The sequence below is a fragment of the Schistocerca americana genome, chromosome 8 (genome assembly GCF_021461395.2).
Source record: "Schistocerca americana isolate TAMUIC-IGC-003095 chromosome 8, iqSchAmer2.1, whole genome shotgun sequence".
Classification (NCBI taxonomy): Eukaryota; Metazoa; Arthropoda; class Insecta; order Orthoptera; family Acrididae; genus Schistocerca; species Schistocerca americana.
In genome coordinates this window covers 133,388,024-133,410,115 of record NC_060126.1, presented here as the reverse complement: position 1 = coordinate 133,410,115, position 22,092 = coordinate 133,388,024, and the positions used below count along the sequence as shown (strand labels likewise).

The 22,092-nt window shown below is 38.5% G+C and overlaps 1 protein-coding gene across 1 annotated transcript in view; it reads right to left on the bottom strand.

Moving 5' to 3' along the window:
• The window catches only part of LOC124545625, a 409,511-nt gene that overhangs the window by 240,590 nt on the left and 146,829 nt on the right, over positions 1-22,092 (bottom strand). The window contains exon 11 of the mRNA XM_047124572.1: positions 13,775-13,921. Coding sequence (XP_046980528.1) covers positions 13,775-13,921 — 147 coding nt within the window. The remainder of the gene's footprint in view (positions 1-13,774; positions 13,922-22,092) is intronic.

The window sequence follows — 22,092 nt, the reverse complement described above, 5'->3', positions numbered from 1 at the left end:
TGTTCCTTAAAATTTGCTATCAAATCTTTGGGGTGGAGACTTACAACAGCTACGATCACGCATGCCTAATCATACCACACTCATTTACTTTGATGAACCTGACAAAGTTCAAAAATAATTCACTCTGAAAAAGTTACAGATGATTCAATATTCCTGTTGTTGTTGTTGTGGTCTTTAGTCCTGAGACTGGTTTGATGCAGCTCTCCATGTTACTCTGTCCTGTGCAAGCTGCTTCTTCTCCAAGTACCTACTGCAACCTACATCCTTCTGAATCTGCTTAATGTATTCATCTCTAGGTCTCCCTCTATGATTTTTAGCCTCCACACTGCCCTCCAATACTAAATTGGTGATCCCTTGATGCCTCAGAACATGTCCTATCAACCGATCTCTTCTCCTAGTCAAGTTGCGCCACAAATTTTGCTTCTTCCCAATTCTATTCAGTACAGTCGTGTGAAGTTAGCACCCCTTTTTCGAGAAATATACATTTTTTTCAGAGTTCTTGATAGATATGGCATAGTTCTAGAGTTCTTTGTACAAATTTTCAATAGTTCTGCAGAATTTAGCGAAGAAAACAACAAAATTCGAAAAAATTTTCGTATCGAAAACGTTCTTTGGCAATTTCCGCAAAATGTAAATAAGTACAAGAGTTCTGAGCACAGTTCTGAACAGAGCTCCAAGAGTTCTTTCGAAAATCCAATTAACGTTTTTTTGTGCAGCTAATAGTTTACGAGATAATTGCATTTTAATGAGAAAATCTTTTCACTTACTGTGAAGTTGGCACCCTTTTTTTCAGAAAGATATAATTTTTTCAGAGTTCTTGATAGATATGGCATAGTTCTAGAGTTCTTTGTACAAAATTTCAATAGTTCTGCAGAATTTAGCGACGAAAACAACAATACTCGAAAAAATTTTCGTATCGAAAACGTTCTTTGGCAATTTCCGCAAAATGTAAATAAGTACAAGAGTTCAGAACACAGTTCTGAACAGAGCTCCAAGAGTTCTTTCAAAAATCCAAGTAACATTTCTTTGTGCAGCTAATAGTTTACGAGATAATTGCATTTTAATGAGAAAATCTTTTCACTTACTATGAAGTTGGCACCCTTTTTTTCACAAATGTATACTTTTTTCAGATTTCTTGATAGATATGGCATAGTTCTAGAGTTCTTTGTACAAAATTTCAATAGTACTGCAAAATTTAGCGACGAAAACAATATTCGAAAAAATTTTCGTATCGAAGACATTCTTCGTCAATTTTCGCAAATTGTAAATAAGTACAACAGTTCTGAGCACAGTTCTGAACAGAACTCCAAGAGTTCTATCGAAAACCCAATTAACATTTTTTTGTGCAGCTAATAGTTTACGAGATAATTGCAATTTAAGGAGAAAATCTTTTCACTTACTGTGAAGTTGGCACCCTTTTTTTCAGAAATGTATACTTTTTTCAGATTTCTTGATAGATATGGCATAGTTCTAGAGTTCTTTGTACAAAATTTCAATAGTTCTGCAAAATTTAGCGACGTAAACAATATTCGAAAAAATTTTCGTATCGAAAACATTCTTCGTCTATTTTCGCAAATTGTAAATAAGTACAACAGTTCTGAGCACAGTTCTGAACAGAACTCCAAGAGTTCTATCGAAAACCCAATTAACATTTTTTTGTGCAGCTAATAGTTTACGAAATAATTGCAATTTAAGGAGAAAATCTTTTCATTTACTGTGAAGTTGGCACCCTTTTCTTCAGAAATGTATATTTCTTTCACAGTTCTTGACAGGTATGCCATAGTTCTAGAGTTCTTTGTACAAAATTTCAATAGTTCTGCAGAATTTAGGGAAGAAAACAACAATACTCGAAAAAAATTTTCTATCGAAATCATTTTTTGTCAATTTTTGCAAAAATTAAACTGGTACAACAGTTCTGAGGACAGTTCTGAACAGAACCCCAAGAGCTCTATCGAAAATCCTAATAACATTTTTCTATGGCGATAATAGTTTGTGATAAATTGATTTAATGTGGGACACACTTTCTCTACAGAAAATATAAATATATTCGTACAACAGTTCTGATGACAGTTCTGGACACCACGTGAAGAGTTCTATCGAAATTCCTAGTAGAATTTTTTAGTGCAGGTAATAGTTTAAGAGGTAATCGCAACTTAATTAAGAACCCCATAAGAGCTCCTACTGTGAAGCTGGCACCCTTTTTTTCAGAAATATATATTTTTTTCAGAGTTCTTGATAGATAAGTCATAGTTATAGAGTTCTCGGTACAAAATTTCAATAGTTATGCAGAATTTAGCGAAGAAAACAACATTGTATAACAAAGCTGATTCAGGAACCCTTTCCTTTTGATACAATTCTTCCTGTTGCCACAATAAATCACTTGTGCATAGATTCCAACTGTACTGATCATTACAAAAATACAACCATTGACCAGCGGCGCACATTTCTTGCAGCGTTGTACAAAGCATTCGGCTTATCCGCTGTGAAAATACTACACTTAACGCTATTTTAAAATTTACGGTGGATGGCTTCCGTTTATCTACAATGTCAGCATCTATCGAATTATCTTCATGCAAACGTGATGCCTGGATCACTCACTTCCCCTTTTAGGTACAGAGGAAACTAGAGTTCAGTCTTGTGGAAGTCAAGAAAGGAAATGTGGGCAGCCCTTCTTTTACTGATAGCAAACTCTAGAGAAATCTCCACACTTGTTTTTCTTCATCATGCCAACAAAAGAAAAACTCTCCCTTCATAGCTCTATTATCATTCCAGTACTAGTAAACCAGTTGTACGCTTTCACATTTCGACCTGACTGATATATAGGTTTACACAGTCACAGAACAACATCAAATTGTTTATTGCTCAGTTGGTAAATCCTTCTGGTTGCAACACAGCGTATATTTCCAAATTGTACAGGTAAAATACTTAAGAATCCACACTTAAGAATCCATACTCGTTTGTTTTGATTGATACATATTGGCGAAAACTGTACCTTCCACAGAATCCTTCCAGCTTCTTGCCTACTGTAACATTTTCTCCAAGAGTGTAAGATTTGTGGTAGTTGCGTACAAACACAGTAAATATTTCCCGAATAGCTGTTAGCTTGTCTAATTGTCTCCTTTCATCACGAATAGCGCGACTGTAAAATCTAAGGCTCTCCAGAATAAATTTGAAACGTTTTATGTTCGTTTGCGAGGTGAAATTTTTCAATGCCATCACCATCAGTTCCACACAGATCTTCCAGGCTTTATCTGTTACTTTTGTTAACAACAATTAAAAACAAGAGACCGATGAAGGCTTTCAATTCAATATCATCTATTGATTTTACCCCTCTCTCACGCTGAAATGAGGCTTTGATGCTCTCAAAATTCTGATTGGAATACATAACTACAATAGACAAATATCGTTATCTATGAGGTAATTACAGCATCACAAATGCTGCTTTGGCTGCACCTATTGGTACAGGTAAATTTCGAATAATATTATGCTCTTCGAACAATATGCTTCGAATTTCTTCAACATTATCTAGTACTTCCCACTTAAAATAATAAAATTCCTATAAAATAACGCAACCAGGCGCAGTGTATTAATCTGATATTTGACGTTCAGACAGCGGACACTGACTATTAAACAGTTCAAACAGAATTTAAGTGCAGTTTACATTCTGGATTAGCTTTGTACTACTTACTACGTTGATAAACAAATAAACTAATCGCTGAAATGAAATACGAAAGGGCACAGTGGATAAAAACGAGCAATCGGCTCATATCTCATCAAGAGAGCATTAGCGTCGATACTGAATCATACATACAACAATGAAAGGCACACATGAAGTGTATATTTTTAGAATCAGGAAGAACCAGATGAATTTTATCACGTAAAACAGTAATTGTTTTGAACTCTCATGACATCCAGGACCCACTAACAGCTAAAAATATGCCCAGGACCCTCATGGATGAAAGTTATATTGCAACATCACCAGCCGCTAGGATACATAAAAACATGTGCTGTGTGTAACGAATAAATTTGAAATTGATGTCGTTAATATTGTTGCAAACATTTGTTCTAGTTAGAAAGGAAGTGTGGAAGTTTGATGAGTTACACTACAGCGAGAGTTAAAAGTCTTTACAATGTATAGAAATGTAAGTATATTTACTGAATATATCGTACAAACGAACTAAGTAGTATGTTTAAATCCTAATTCAATACATGACTGATAGAGGTGTTATAATGTTGAGGGGATACAGTATTAAAGTTAATAAGAAGTTCGAAATTTGTAAATAAGAACCTCGTTTATTTGGTCCTCAATAATCCGGATTTCCGGTTTATCCGGATTCATATTTTGTGTCCCCTGGTATTTTTCTCTTTTTTTTCTTATAACACGAAGATGTGTAGTCGGTGAGGTACATAGGCTGCTTATCACCAGGCCGGTAATTTAGTCTAGTACTGAGTGATAAGGTACTCGGAGTGTGTGAATGACATTGTTTCTCAAGTATCGTACATTAATATAAGGGTGTATTGATGCCCATCAAGTAAGTTGCATAGTAACCACGCCAACAGCACTCCACCACAGCTCATTGTACCTCTGGTGCGATTCTTGACAGGTGTGACACCATCTGGTTAGTGGCACGTGTGAATGTATCTGCTCTCTCAGCCATCTGTTTGTTTTGCACTGACGAGCCTTCTCTCCTTGAATCATCTAAGCGTGCACATCCCACACTTCCACCTACAGTTACTACAGTCAGTCTTAAGAAGGTGTACTGGCATTTGTATAGTGCTGAACATTTAGACTTTTTGTATTTAGTAGAATATACATCCGGTTTCGATTTTCGGTTTTCCAAAATAAAAGTGAGAATTTACGATCGTACTCATAGCTGTACTTCCAGCAGTACTTCATCTCCTGCGTTCCCAATTTCGTAGAAGTTGTCCTACGAAAATTGCAGAAGAAGCACTCCTGGACGAAAGGATATTGTGACGATATTCTTTGGTCACAGCCTGGGGTTAGAGACCCGGTCCGGCACACAGTTTTTATCTGCCAGTAAGTTTCACATCGGCGCACACCCACTGCAGAGTGAACACACAATCTATTTCATAATCTACTGGCACCATAAAAATGTTATGAGGGTTTTTAAAAAAACTCTTTCGGTGCTATCCAGAACTGGCAGCAAAAGGGTTGTGCCAATTTATTATAATGTCGACCAAGTGGGTCTCTCGAAAATGCTATTATCTCATTAACTGTTATCCCCACAAAAAATGTTATTACAGTTGTCGGTAGAACTCTTAGGGTCGTATTAAGAAATGCCGTCAGATCTTTTGTACGAATTTATTACTTTTACATGACAAAAGTGAGTCCCACATTAATTATCTCATATAATGTCATCGTCACAAATAATGTTATTATAGTTTTTGGTAGAACTCTGTGGGTGATATTCAGAACTGTCATCAGAACTATTCTACGAATTTTGCTATATTAGATAAAGTGAGTATCAGATTAAAACAATTATTGTATAAACTATTATCGCCACAAAAATGTTCTTATCATTTTCAATGCAACTCTTCCGGTGCTATCCAGAACTGCCAACAGAACTGTTATACAAATTTATTTTTTCCAAACTGACAAATAATTTTTTGCCATACCAAAATTTTGCCGTGTTATTGTTTTCTTCCCGAAATTCTGTAGAACTATTCGTGTTTTGAGCAGGGAAATCTAGAACTATTGCATATATATCAAGAACTGTGAAAAAAATTTATATTTATCGTAAAAGGGGTTCAAACTTCACGGGAAATGCTCATAAGCATTCCTTAATAATGGCAGTTACCTGCACAGAATATGTTACTAGTTTTTTCGATAGAACTCTTACAATGCTATCCAGAGCTGGCATCAGAGCATACGAACAGACATAATTTTTTTTTTTTGAGTAAGAGTGCCCCACAATTAATCAATTACCATACAAACTATTACAACCACAAAAAATGTTATTATGATTATAGATAGAAGTCTTGACGTGTTAACCAGAACTGTTCATCAAAACTGTTGAACGAATTTACTTTTTCTGTGGAGAAAGTGGGTCTAACATCAAAGCAGTTACCGTATAAACTATCATCGCCACAAAAAGATGTTATTAGGATTTTCGATAGAGCTCTTGGTGTTCTGTTCAGAACAGTTGTACGAATTTACTTTTTGCGAAAATTGACAAAGAATGTATTCGATACGAAAATTTTTTCGAGTATTGTTGTTTTTTCGCTAAATTATGCAGGACTATTCAAATTTTGTACAAATAACTCTAGAACTATGACATTTCTATCAAGAACTCTGAAAATATATATATATTTCTGAAGAAAAGGATTCCAACTTCACAGTAAGTGAAGAGGTTCCCTAATTAAATTGCAATTATATCGTAACGTGTTAGCTGCACAAAAAATTGTAATTAGGATATTCTATAGAACTATTGGGGTTCTGTTCAGAACTGCCCTCAGAACTGTTGTCCGAATTTACTTTTTGCGAAAATTAATAACGAATGTTTGCTATACGAAATTTTTTTCGAGTATTGTTGTTTTCTTCGTTAAATTCTGCAGAACTATTGAAATTTTGTACAAAGAACTCTAGAACTATGCCATATCTATCAAGAAATCTGAAAATAATATACATTTCTGAAAAAAAGGGTGCCAACTTCACAGTAAGTGAAAAGATTTTCTCCTTAAATTGCAATTATCTCGTAAACTATTAGCTGCACAAAAAAATGTTACTTGGGTTTTCGATAGAACTCTTGGAGTTCTGTTCAGAACTGTGCTCAGAACTGTTGTACTTATTTACAATTTGCGAAAATAGACGAAGAATGTTTTCGATACGAAAATTTGTTCGAATATCGTTTTCGTCGCTAAATTCTGCAGAACTATTGAAATTTTGTACAAAGAACTCTAGAACTATGGCATATCTATCAAGAAATCTGAATAAAGTATACATTTGTGAAAAAAAGGGTGCCAGCTTCACAGTAGGAGCTCTTATGGAATTCTTAATGAAGTTGCAATTACCTCTTAAACTATTACCTGAACAAAAAAATTTCACTAGGATTTTCGATAGAACTCTTCACGTTGTGTCCAGAACTGTCATCAGAACTGTTGTACGAACATATTATATTTTCCGTAAAGAAAGTGTGTCCCATATTAAATCAATTTATCTCAAACCATTATCGCCATAGAAAAATGTTGTTGGGATTTTCGATAGAGCTCTTGGGGTTCTGTTCAGAACTGTCCTCAGAACTGTTGTACAAGTTTAATTTTTACGAAAATTGACAAAAAATATTTTCGATACGAAATTTTTTTCGAATTTTGTTGTTTTCTTCGCTAAATTCTGCAGAACTATTGAAATTTTGTACAAAGAACTCCAGAACTATGCCATATCTATCAAGAACTCTGAAAAAAATATATATATTTCTAAAAAAAAGGGTGCCAACTTCACAGTAAGTGAAAAGATTTTCTCATTAAAATGCAATTATCTCGTAAACTATTAGCTGCACAAAGAAATGTTACTTGGATTTTCGAAAGAACTCTTGGAGCTCTGTTCAGAACTGTGCTCAGAACTCTTGTACTTATTTACATTTTGCGGAAATTGCCAAAGAACGTTTTCGATACGAAAATTTTTTCGAATTTTGTTGTTTTCTTCGCTAAATTCTGCAGAACTATTGAAATTTTGTACAAAGAACTCTAGAACTATGCCATATCTATCAAGAACTCTGAAAAAAATATATATTTCTGAAAAAAAGGGTGCCAACTTCACAGTAAGTGAAAAGATTTTCTCATTAAAATGCAATTATCTCGTAAACTATTAGCTGCACAAAAAAATGTTACTTGGATTTTCGAAAGAACTCTTGGAGCTCTATTGAGAACTGTGCTCAGAACTCTTGTACTTATTTCCATTTTGCGGAAATTGCCAAAGAACGTTTTCGATACGAAAATTTTTTCGAATATTGTTGTTTTCTTCGCTAAATTCTGCAGAACTATTGAAATTTTGTACAAAGAACTCTAGAACTATGCCATATCTATCAAGAACTCTGAAAAAAATGTATGTTTCTCGAAAAAGGGGTGCTAACTTCACACGACTATTCAATACCTCCTCATTATTTACGTGATATACCCATCCAATCTTCAGCATTCTTCTGAAGCACCACATTTTGGAAGCTTCTATTCTCTTCTTGTCTAAATTATTTATTGTCCATGTTTCACTTCCATACATGGCTACACTCCATACAAATACTTTCAGAAACAACTTTCTGACACTTAAATCTATACTCGACGTTAACAAATTTCAGAAATGCTTTCCTTGCCATTGCCAGTCTACGTTTTATATCCTCTCTACTTCAACCATCATCAGTTATTTTGCTCCCCAAATAGCAAAACTCATGTACTACTTTAAATGTCTCATTTCCTAATCTAATTCCCTCAGCGCCATCTGATTTAATTTGACTACATTCCATTACCCTCGTTTTGCTTTTGTTTATGTTCATCTTATATCCTTCTTTCAAGACACTGTCCATTCCGTTCAACTGGTCTTCCAGGTCTTTTGCTGTCTCTGAGAGAATAACAATGTCACTGGATAACTTCGATGTTTTTATTTCTTCTCCATAGATTTTAATTCCTACTCCGAATTTTTCTTTTGTTTCCTTTACTGCTTGCCCAATATACAGACTGAATAACATCGGAGATAGGCTACAACCCTGTCTGACTCCCTTCCGAACCACTGCTTCCTGTTCACACTCCTGGACTCTTACAACTGCCATCCGGTTTCTGCAGAAATTGTAAATAGCCTTTTGCTACCTGGACTTGACCCCTGCCACCTTCAGAATTTGAAAGAGAATATTCCAGTCAACATTGTCAAAAGCTTTCTCTAAGTCTACAAAAGCTAGAAATGTAGGTTCTTAATCTAGCTTCTAAGATAAGTCGTAGGGTCAGTATTGCCTCATGTGTTCCAAAATTTGTACAGAATCCAAACTGATCTTCCCTGAGGTTGGGTTCTAACAGTTTTTCCGTTTGTCTGTAAAGAATTTGTCTTAGTAGTTTGCAGCCGTGGTTGCAAATTAAATAATTAAATAAAATTTCAATTAAATACTCCTCTCAATGTACTATCAAAGATTTTCTGTCTTAATTTCACATATTCCTACCTCTCGACCCATTCTATCACGGTATCCTTACAGCATCTGGAGAAGACAACAGCCATGTGTGTGAGAGATGTGATTCTGTGAATGTTTGTGTGTTTTCTGCATCTTTAGAAGGATCTAGGCCTAACCTGAACATGTCTAGCATTTATTTTCATTGTGGTAGACTGTAGCTGAACATCTCCTCTGTGTATTGAGTAACAATCAATTACTTCCATGTCTGGTTTTCTACTTCAAATTTTCCCCATTTCTTCATTGACTGACTAATTTCCAGCACCATATAAGCTCTTTTTAACTATATTCAGATCATGGTGTATATGGAAACAAGGTAAAAAAATTCCCAGCTATCTCAGTCAAGAAGACACTTTTTCCCAGGTGAAAATTCACTTTTTCCATTTCATGTGACAGTATACTTTCCCTTGGAACTAGGAAACGTCTCAATCCTTTGAATAGTAAAGGTTTTATATACCAGCGCAGAATGCCCTGGCACTTTAGATAACAAAACCCAGCAATTTAGATAAAAAAGGGCATGTTTTGGGAACATCTTTGATGTGCAGCAAAATGTGCACTGCATTTTTCATATTACAAAAGGATAAATACAAAGTCCACCAAGCACAACACATTAATTTCCGAACTACTGAAATCTAGACAGCGATGCTTTGTTGTCAGCCAATCACAGCTCACATCACGTGATCTCACCAGCCAATGACAGTTGATATTCAGAGCAAAAGACATATGATGTAGTCAGCCCACAGCAACATCACTGTTAAGTAGCTCAAACACACAAATAGGAAAAGTTGATGGTTTAATTTATATACACAAGAGTCTAGGTATAAGAAAAGCTGAGCTTTCACATACGATATCACTCTTTTTTGCTTGTGTTATCCTTTAAGATATATCAAATACAAATGGGCCGGTAAAGTTTTAAATAAAGAAGTAAATGTCTGGTCTTCTGCATACTAAATTTTGCTAAGGGGCTGCTCCTCAAAGTGTTAAGTTTTGAATGAGAGCCAAACACTCTGAGATCTAAGAAATTCATCTTATGTAACACAATTCAACGTGTGTAAAAGGAAATTTACTTTGAAAGTAATAGTTCTCAAGCCACCATTCACAATATTTTCCCATGACCTGGTATAAATGTAAACAGTTGTGACGTCATGCTCATCGAAAGCAGTTTGTTGTTATGAAGTATTGCATACTCTTCATCCTAAAGTCTTTGACACTTTTTGCTGTCGGCAGAAGTTTGTGTGCACAATGTGTCTTATTGTTGTAAATGGATCATTTTCTTTACAACTTAAGTTTTATTTTGGTGTTTTTCTCTCATTTATGTTTTACTGTTGCATATTACTTGGCAGTAGTGAGCTAAAGTAAAATTCCTTGTTGGATTAGTAGTTCTTACCACTGAAAATGACAAAAATTTAACTGAAAACTAAACCAATGAAAAATTCCTGTGTTTTTCCCAGTTGTCCCAGGGCATATACACCATGTCAGATGCTCTGTTACCAGAAAATGAATTACTTCAATTCGTTGGTAGTGAGTAAAATTCACTGGAGGGAAAAATCCATCTGTGTAAAGAACCCAAAGCGTCTGAATATGATTTACATACAAGTTAACACCTGCCTCTATGCCATACTGTCTATAAATAGGTATGTTGGTCAGATATCTATATTGAAGGAAAAATAAAGTTATGAATTCAGTTACTACTTATGAGGGGAGCTAAGACAGACTTTCCTTTACTCATTAGATTAATCACTGATGGAATCAACCATATAAGTCCATGATATTACGGTGGTTCTGTACTGTAGACATAAATAGTATGCATAAAGTGAAGAGAAAACCAACGAGCTCTATGTGGCCACAATATAAAGGGTGATTCTCAATTATCTGTCTCGAAGTAACGTTAAATAACATAAGACACACAAACAAACACAAACATACACACAAAATTCAAGCTTTCGCAACAAACTGTTGCCTCATCAGGAAAGAGGGAAGGAGAGGGGAAGACGAAAGGAAGTGGGTTTTAAGGGAGAGGGTAAGGAGTCATTCCAATCCCGGGAGCAGAAAGCCTTACCTAAGGTAAGTCTTACCTAAGGTAAGTCTTTCCGCTCCCGGGATTGGAATGACTCCTTACCCTCTCTCTTAAAACCCACTTCCTTTCGTCTTCCCCTCTCCTTCCCTCTTTCCTGATGAGGCAACAGTTTGTTGCGAAAGCTTGAATTTTGTGTGTATGTTTGTGTTTGTTTGTGTGTCTATCGACCTGCCAGCGCTTTTGTTCGGTAAGTCACCTCATCTTTGTTTTTATATATAATTTTTCCCACGTGGAATGTTTCCTTCCAATATATAAATAACATAAGAGATTTTCTTACTTGAAATACTTTATTCTCAGTTACAGGACTGACAGGATATCAAGTTTCTTTCTACAAATGTTCCATGTGGCTTCCGTATCATACAGCCAGTATGCCATCTGTACAAAATTTCTTCCCAAATGCATGAGAGCATGCTACTCGTAAGCAACCTTGACCTTTCTATCAATGTGCCATGCAACCTGTTTCCACAAAACGATCATACAATGCTTTTATAGTCTTTGCCTGAGGCAGTGCTTTGTGATTCTCTGTTCTGAAGCATTTTTTTACAGCTGGTGACTGTGTTTCATGGCAACATAAGCAACACTTTGCACATTCCATCGCCTTATAAGTCTCCATTGTTACTGCGATCACGCACTGCTTCCGCATTTCAAATAAATGGAGTGACATCTGGAGGTGTAGGATTCAAACTCGAGAACAGGAGGGAGGTTTGAAGTGCTCCCAGAGAATAATCAGTCCATGGTTGCCAAATTATTTTTGTACTTTTAGTAACCAAATTAGAATAAGTATGTAGTTGGTAGAAATGGTTAAGAGAGTCATATTCAACATCCATGAGGTACTCTGCAATGCATTTTCTACAACTGATGCTAAAGGACATCTTCATTGCCAAAAAATAATAATGACTTGACATAGAGGATATGCCTTTCCTCAAATATAAAGGCTGTGCAAGTTTGAGGCTAGGATCAACAGTTAACACTATTTATGCCTTTAGATCAGTGCAGGGATTCTGCAACATCAGTAATGCTTGAAATAACAGGAAGTCTGTATAAATCCCCCGCTCCGTGAGGTATGATATAGAGTCTAATGTTTTATTGACCTGAATCATCTTCTCTTTCTTGAAATAAGAGAACTCTCAAAATTTGTGATAGTTTTGAGAGCCCAGCAATTCATACGTACACAATAAGATGAACAAAAAATGGCTCTGAGTACTATGGGAGTTAACAGTTGAGGTCATCAGTCCCCTAGAACTTAGAACTACTTAAACCTAACTAACTTAAGGACATCACACACATCCATGCCCGAGGGAGGATTCGAACCTGCGACCGTAGCGGTCGCGCGGTTCCAGACTGAAGCGCCTAGAACCACTCGGCTATAAGATGAACAAGTGCACTGTCTACAAAGATGGGTAAGATGAGCTAATCAAATGCATTATGCCAGATCTTAGATACTTAAAGCAATGCAAGGATATAAATCTTTACATTATAAATATGGAAATGGAAACTGGTGGAATTTAAATAATAGGAGTAAAAGTAATAACTCATCATATAGTTCTGGTATTGAGTTGTTGGCAGGCAGATGAAAAAGACTCAGAATGATGCTAACTTTCAGATGAATTCTTCTTCTGAGCTAATAGAACACACAAACATACAACTACACAACAACATTGTTCTGGCTGGCTACGTTGTGCCAGCACTGCAGCTCAAACACGCTGAGAGATTGTGTTGGGTGGAGTGGACAAGAGGAGAAAGGAGATGGGAAGTTGGAGGAAGAGTTAAGAAGGGTTGACATCTGGCAAAAAGAGGCAGTGGTCACCCTTCCACTACCTCTACATCACAATCATATACCATAAAGTAGACAACACTCCGTAAAATAATTCATTCATTAATTAAGGCGAGGCTGAATGTATCTACTCAAACATTGTTCGGTTTCTGCATTGAAGCTATTTTATGGCCCCCACCAAATTTTTCACCTTTTCTTGATGGGGAACCTATCTTCCTTTCATCCAAAGACATGCCGCCGCTGTTCCAGCTACCTTGCCTTTCAATTGCAGCAAATTTCTCAGCTAATTTAGCAAAAAGTTTTAATACCAATAGTAAGAAGTGTTATATCACTGCGCTCTTCTTTTAAAGAGTTTTCAAATGCCATTTAAAAAATATGTCATTTCATTTGAAAAATAAAAACAGTTCCCTCAATATACAGCTGATACAAGAGTTAACAACATTAACTGTGCTATAAAAGCATGTGCTCTTCTACAAATTATTATTTGTCAATAATGTCATTTCTGGTATCCCTCTGGCAGTGAAGTACCTGGCAGTTTTGTTCAAAATCATATGTATCCTAAAAAAAACAATTTTTTTTAAATTCGCGTGGGTCATTACTTCTACTGAACTATAGTAAGATTTGATACTTTTTGATTATATCATGTCCACAGTTACTAAAAACCTACAATAAATTCATGCAATACTTAAGGACTATGTTTTGTTCAATATAATACCAACACAGTATGAGTGTGTGTTAGACTGCTCTTAATGGATATACCTTGCGTTGTACTTTCTCTTGCTTGTTTGTGGCTCCTGGCTGTGCACCAAGTACTGATAAACCTTGCTGCAACAGTTGCTGCAGAGGCACACTCTGAACTGGAGCAGATTCAATTACAAACCCTTCACTGGATGTCTGGTGTTTTTGCTGCAATAAGACATGTTGGTGTAAAAGTAGTCAATAATACAATGACAAATAAGTAATGGTAAAAGAAAACTATACTCCCTAGTTTTTATTTCCAATGACAAATAATTGGTGGAATTTTTGATACCAAAAGAACAAGTTATTTCAAGCAGTTTGGACAATTATTGAAAAATTTGCATGACGGTGATCCAACAGTGTCCAAAACAAATTGATCTTCTTTGCACTGATGTCCCAAGTTTTTCCACACTCTTCAAACCCTGGCAGGCAAGTGTACAAAAGGTAGGATTGTTAAAGGCCCTATAGCCACTTTCAAATTCCTGTAAGATTGGTATTCTGACCACAGTGAAAGAATATTCGGAATAATGCACTGGATTCAGAACATGACCAGGTACTTCTGGACCTGCAACTTGCTGCAGATAGCAGGACTAAATAGACAACATTCACATTAAAAAAATTGCTTCTGGCATTTTTTTTATTTAGGAAGAATAAATGACAAAGTGCTAGAAAGTCATTATACGTTAAAGAAATTGGAAGAGGAATTAAATAATATCACAGGGGATTATAGCATGATCGTCTGAAGTACAGCAACAATGACAACCAGAATTAAAACCAGAACATGTGTTTAGACACAGAGAAACAGGACATGGAAGTAATTCAGACGCAATCTTTATGCTAAACTAGAAAACAAAATCAATATTTTGGATTGAAGGACTCTTAAGAGAACAACTACACTTCTTTAGAAATAAAAATATTCCACGGAAATCATTCAGGTTCATGCATCAACATGCTCACAGTCTCATAAAGAGTTAGAAGACCTAAACAAAATGAAAGCTAATCTCATGACAAATATGTTAATTGGGGGCTGAGGTACGAGGAATGCAGCTTTGGCAGCAGCGCCAGCAGCCTTGTTTCCTGTCACACCAACACGACCTGGAACCCACATAAACATCACAGCTGCTCCATAAAGAGTGAGCAAGTGAAAGATTTTCTGGACCCATTGCACTAAGGGATGGACGATGTACAGAGCACAGAGACTTTGAAGGGCACTGCGAGAGTCTGAATAGTGACACAATTGAAAAGACTGTGTCGCTGGATGTACTCTGTGACTTGGTACAGGGCAGACGATAACAAAAAATGTTGGCGCTGACGGCGAAGGCACACCCAACACAACGGTCAGTCCGAAAGCCACCAGTGTACACAAAGGTACTATCGCAAAATTCCATGCGCAGGTCATGAAACTGAAGGAAATAGAGCAAGCCTGGTGTAGTGTCCTTATAAAAGTGAATGAAGGCCAAGGTGAACACAGGCCGCCGCACAAAGCCAAGGTGGTGAAGGCTTCACACCCACCAGGAAAGCTGCAGGGAGCATGAAGTTAATCTGCTGGAGCAAGAGCCAAAAGTGAACTCCAGGAGGTAACAGAGAAGGCAGACACACCCCATACTGGCGATCAAAGGAGTCATTGAAGGAGAAGGCATAGGATGTGTGGCCACGCATGGCAGTCAAATGACATGCATATCTGCTGAGGAAAAAGTCACAGCAGTTGTATAGTAGTAGTTCGGCAGCTTCTGCATACAGACTCTCAACCGGGCTAGTGTAAAAGGTACCAGTGGCCAAACAGATGCCACGATGGTGGACAGTATTGAGACGGCATAAGAGGGACAGATATGTAGAAGCATAAACAAATCTCCCATAGTCTAGTTGCGAACAGACAAGGGACCAGTACAAACGGTGAAAAATGGTTCGATCTGCACCCTAGGATGTACCCTTGATGACATGCAGGACACTGAGGGATTGCGTACAGCGGCTGCTAGCTAAGATGTGGGAGCACCAAGATACTTTCCTGTCGAGCAGGAATTTCGCAATTTAAACAAATGAAAGAGCAACAGGCCCAAGATGTAAAGATGATGGGAGAAACCAACTGTGCTGCCAGAAATTCATACAACCGTTTTTGTCAGTGGAAAAACGAAAGCCACTGTCGATGCCCTATAAGTAAAGGTGATCAAGACATTACTGAAGATGCTGCTCAATGAGACAGGTCCATGAAGAATGGCAATAGATGGCAAAATCATCAACAAAAAGGGAGCCGGAAATGCCCAGCGGAAGACAGGCCATTATTATAGGGTTAATGTCGATAGCAAAGAGGATGATGCTCAGGAAGGAACCCTGAGGCACACCGTTTTCCTGGATAAAGGTTTCTGACAAGGCAAAACCCACACGTACCTCGAAAACTCAGTCTTTTAAAAATTCCTCAATGAAATAGGGCAGGTGGCCACAGAAGCCCCACGTGTAGAGAGTACAAAGGATACCAGTCCTCCAGCAAGTGTTGTAGGCTTTCTCCAAATCAAAAAACATAGCCACAGTTTGGGATTTCCATAGAAAACCATTCATGACATGGGTAGACAAAGTGATGAGATGGTCAACTGCCGAAGAGCATGCTCTAAATCCACACTGTGCAATGGTTAGTAAATTGCAAGACTCGAGTCACCATACCAGCCGGGCATGAATCATATGTTCTATCACCTTGCAAACACAGCTGGTGAGAGAGATGGGGCGATAGCAAGAAGGAAAGTGTTTGTCCTTACCAGGCTTAGGTATGGGTACGACAGTGGCTTCGTGCCAGTGTCTGGAAACATGCCCTCTGCCCAGATACGGTTGTATGTGTTAAGCAGGAAGAGCTTATCTGCAAGTGAAAGGTGCCGCCACATTTGAAAGTGAACAGGGTCTGCCTCAGGACAGAGGATTTGGAAGAACTGAGAGCATGATCTAGCTTCCTCATAGTAAAGGCAGCACTGCAACACTCACGATTCTGAAAAGAGGAGGGTATCACCAGAGCCTCCTCTGCTCATTTCCAATGGAGGAAGGCAGGGTGATAGTGGGAGGAGCTTGAAATTTCTGCAAAATGGCAGCCCAAGGTGTTGGAGACATAGGGTACATAATGACACAATCTGCTACTGTCAGGCCAAAAATTGGGGAATGGACCTTGGTCCCAGAGAGCTGTTGGAGGTTGGCACACGCAAGAAGAGGGGCTGGAACTGTTAAAAGAACTAGTGAATGAAATCCAGCAAGCTTTTTGGTTATCCAGAAGAACACGAACTGCGTTGCATCATGCCTCAGCCCACCAAGGGAGCGGGACATGGCGTGGTAAAGAGGAAGTGCGAGGAATGGAATGCAACGGTAACGATAACGTTTGTAAGATATTCCACCTGGGCATCACAAGAGGAGAAATCTCGTTCATCGAAGGTCATTAGGGAGGAGTAAAGTCTCCAGTCGGCCTTAGTAAGCTGCCATTTGGGTGTGCACGGAGGCGGGGTAGGAGTCAGAAAATGGAAAGCACACAGGAAATGGTCGCTCAAGTAGGTGACAGAAAGGACCACTCAAGATGATGTGCAAGATGGGCAGTGCAGAAGGATAGGTCCAAATGGGAACAGATGTGCGAGGAGTCTGAAAGCAACATGGGTGCTCCTCTGTTAGGATAGAAAAGGTTAAGTTGATTAAGACGGTCAGCCAAGAGGGCACCTCTTGGACAGGTTCAGGAAGAACCGCAAATGGGATGGTGCACATTAAAAAGTCATGGGTGAGGTAGCTGGCCAATAAGCTGGAGGAATTTGGCCCTGGTGACATCAAATGATGGAGGGCTGTAAATGGTACGAAAGGAAAATGTCAAGTGAGGAAGGAAAAGGCAAACTGCAACAGCCTGAAGACAGGTAGTTAGGGAGATAGGTTGACTATGAACATCATCTTGTATGAGCAGCATGACTCCCTGATGAGATGGAATGCTGACCTCGGGCGAAAGGTCAAAACAGACACGGAAGAAATGCAAAAGCTCAAAGCAGTCATGAGGACGCAATTTTTTTCCTGAAGGCAGAGTACAAGTGGACACTGCGATTCTTTTAAAAAAGAGCCATAAATCCTCTTTGTTGGATCAAAGGCAGCCAACGTTCCACTGGAGGAGGAAAATATGAAAAGGTGTCACCTCAGTGGATACCGAGTGCCAGCCTGTGAAGACTCGAAGCTACAGGGCACAGAGCAAGAGGATCCTGCTCCACGAGGTCCACAGAAGTGTCGGCTTTCTTCTGTTGTTGGACTGCAGAGTCCAGGGCAGAAGAACAGTTGGTGGTGTGCACCAGCGACACTACTGAAGATGATCTTCGAGTCGGCAAAGGAGAAAACTGTTTGCCTTTGTTGGACTTCTTTGAGCCTTCTTGTTTAGCAGAGGAAGACTTGTGTTGGTTGGCTGGAGGGACGTAGCAAGTCTTCATGTGAGTCTTCCTTCTGTCCTTTCCGGGCTGCCGGTTGTGTAGCTGGTGATGTGAGGCAAGAGTCTGATGGCTTGTTATACAGCTGGATGAGGGGACTGCAATGCTACCATGACACTGAACGATTTCACAACCTCCAAGCTAAATCTGAGGTCGTACGTCTGTGTGACCATGTCCTTCATGAGGCGAAATGTAGCAAGAACAGTATTGTAAGTGCCAGGTGGTAGAATGCAGGGTTTGCAACTAGCCAATAACTTGCAAGCAACAGGGTAAGGAACTTTTTCCTTTACCCAGATCTCCTATACTGCCCACTTATCGAGATACATGGGACAATATCAAGAGGTGGCGGCATTGTCACCAGTGCAGCTGACGCAGCAGGAAGAATGAGGCGAACAACGGCCCTCGTGCGCACCTTTATCACAGGTTACACATTTGGCCAGGTGTTGACAAGACATTCGAGTGTGGTTGAATTGATGACACCGGTAGCAGCGCAACGGGTTCAGAATGTACAGTCGGTCTGTAAGAATCTCACAGCCTGCTTTGATCTTAGATGGAAGAACCACTCTATCAAAAGTGAGAAGGAGAGTGCATATGGGCTCTACATAAGCATGGACTTTTTTAATCACCCAATGGACTGCAATGACACCCTGATCAGAGAGGTACGTATGGATTTCTGCCTCGGTCAGACCATCGAACGGCCCACTGTAAATAACACCACAGGAAGAATTCAGCATTTGATGGGCCTCGACAAGAACAGGATAGCCATGGAGGAGCGAAGCTGCAAGCAGTTGTTATGCTTGGGAATCCGAAGTAGTCTCCAAAAGCAAAGTGGCATTGTGTAAATGAGAGCACGATTTCACAGGGACAGCAGTTGCATCGACACCTCACCTTTCTGAATAATAAACTGATTTGCCGTTGTGAAGGACTGACCGTCTTCAGTTCATGAAACCACGAGGAACTGTGGTGCTGCTGGGAGGGTTTTTGAATCGTCAGCCTCATTCTGTTTACATTTTGTAGATTGTGATTGTGAAGATGATTGGCTCACTGCGAGAAAATCCCCCACGATTGCCAGCGTCTCTGATGGCATGCTCCTTCCAACTGGGGGACCCCCTTCACATGGGGGCATAACCACCTTAGGTGATTGTTCACACCTCCATAACACCTGACAGAAGGACCAATCGGCAATTTGGGAAGGCAGCAGCTCAGGAAATTACCCCTCCCTGGGCCTAACCTGTACCAAGGTGTATGTGCGAACCCTACCTTTCAACATGGGGCTGGGAATTATGCGCTACCTAGTCACCTGTTAAGTGTCAGACATTTGGGCCTGAATTCAAGAGTGCACAAGGAAGAAAAAGAAAAAAAAAAAGAAGAGCCTCAAATGCAGAGGAAGGATATGAGAAGGTGAATGAAGAAAGAAAAAAGGAATGAATGATAGTGGCGAGACTGTTCTAATGTCAACTACAGACAGTGAAGAACATTCCCAAAAACACCCCAGACATGTTCCCCAAGGGAGGGGGAAAAAGAATAGCAAGAGGATAGATATGCAGCACAGATGGGAAAAGATGCTGCTAAGGCTGGGGCCCCGTGGTAGATTTCTCCCCTGTGTGAGCAAAAATCTTAAGTAGTAACATCAACATCTTTTATAAGTAACTGTTTTGAGATAGAGAAAGCAAGGTAAATGGTACGTGTGTTATATTAAGACCACGTTGTTATTTTATTTCAATAAAATGTAACACATTTGTGACAAAAATACGCATTTCCTTGGAGTCACAAAACAGATTTAAAATACCTTCACTGATTTCAGAAATAACCTCAGAAAAAAATAGGCCTCTTGAAAGAAGTATAAAGCATGGAAGAGTTGTGTAAACCAACAATGTAGGTGACCACCAAGAAAATGTTGGTTCTGCTATGTTCTCATGGTCAGTTATTTGTCACTGTGTCATGTCTATTATTTTACAGGTATTGTCTGATTTTTCTTATGAGAAATATATGATTATATAGCATACAAACCGCAACTGACTGCCACAATGTTCTTGTTATCATCCATACTTTCTAATATATAAATTATTTTCGAAGCGCCAAAATGTACTAGAATAAATAAAATGTCTATAATATGCCAGCCACACTGTAGAATGTACTTGTGGTGAGATAGATGCAATTCCTGAAATCCATTGTTTCTGGCCTGGCAAGGAGCACTGCAGTCCTGGGCCTGTGGATAAAACACGAAAACCCACCATATTATTCCATACATAAACAGACCCAGACTGCAGGCAGATTGGTGAGACTATATCCGATAGGCAGGGCTTTCAAGTTAGTGGAAAACGATGGGCTTCAGATCGGCAGGCCCAATCCGTTAGAGATACCCACAGAAATGGCCCATGATTGTGGCCCGTCGTGGAAGTCCATTCCTGTGACCAGCTATTCGCGTATCACAGACACAATGTCGACGAAATGAGATCTTGTTGATCAATCCATGCAACAGATGACTTGCACAAATACTATGAGAATCAACACTAATGAAGATAGGTAGCAATTCACCGTAGAGATGATCGCTGAGTCACAGACAGGCACACAGAAAAGACAATCACATTCTAACAGCTAAATTTTCGGCCCTACCCTTTGTCAGAAAACAAGAGCATACACATACTCACACAGTCACCAAGACACAACTCATGCAGACATGACCACCATCTCTGGCCGTTGCATCAACAATCTCTAAGAATCAGATCCAAACAACCACTCCTCCTGCCTCCCTGCCTCTCGTCGGTAGCTGCTAGGCTAGTGGCAGGAAGTGGTGGCAGCACTGGCTCCAAGCTGAGGAGAGTGGTAAGAAGGGGAGAGGGAGTAGGAAAGAGGCGCATGTACTCAGCTGCGCCCATCCAGTGACAACACATGATATCTTGGTAAACAAACCATTTAATATACTGAGACAAAAACAAGATTTTCCCAGTGTTTTTTTTTTTTTTTTTTTTTTTTTTCAAATTTCCCTGATACATTTCATATTCCCTGATTTCCAGAACATGTGGAAATCCTGAGATTATATGCCAATTAGGTTCATTTCACCTAATTTCATTTGAAATAATCCAAAATAACCAAATCCTGTTAACCTCATGTCACAGTAGTACGTAAAAAATTAGCTACAGAAGGCATATAATGAAAGATAGCAAAATACTTTTTCCTGAATGTTTTAATCAAAATTGTAGCTAAGACATAATTTTGGAATTCGGTTTATTTTCACAGACTGGCATTTGTAGAAAAGGTGAGATAAAAGTTTGCAACCACTATAAAATTTTTATGAATAATTTTATACAGCTTCATTGTATAGATAAAAGGGCCACATAACATATAAAATTATTCAAACACTATAATTATGCATGCAAATATTTACAAATTATAATGAAAGTCATTTCTCAAGATAATTTTTCTGCTAATTTTGAAACTTTTGTTTACCAAAATCAAAAGTTTCACCCTCTTCATTTTTGTTTCTCAGCATCATACTTTACAACATGAAAAATAATCAGAAGAGTGTTTGTTCTCTTTAGTGATTCTAAACTGAAAGAATATAAATAAAAATATACTTGTTTCATTTGTTGCTCTTGGCTGGCTTACGTAAATTTGCATCTCTATGTCCTCCACTGATCTCTATAATTTTTCCAAGTCACCATTAGTTATCACAGAGAGCTCTGTTGTACATGTTTTTTCTTTAATAGTGATAAGAGGCCTTGTTTTGAAGCCCAATATGAACTTGTATGCATTTAGCATATGATGAAATATGCTCTATCAGCAATCTGTTTTCATTCAGTCATTTGGAAAAAATCATTAAGTCTTGTCCCAGGAATGGTAGAACCAGACTCACATCATTGTTGCAATGTATTTGTGAATTTTGTTACCTCCTTTGTCATAATATAAAACGTCTGT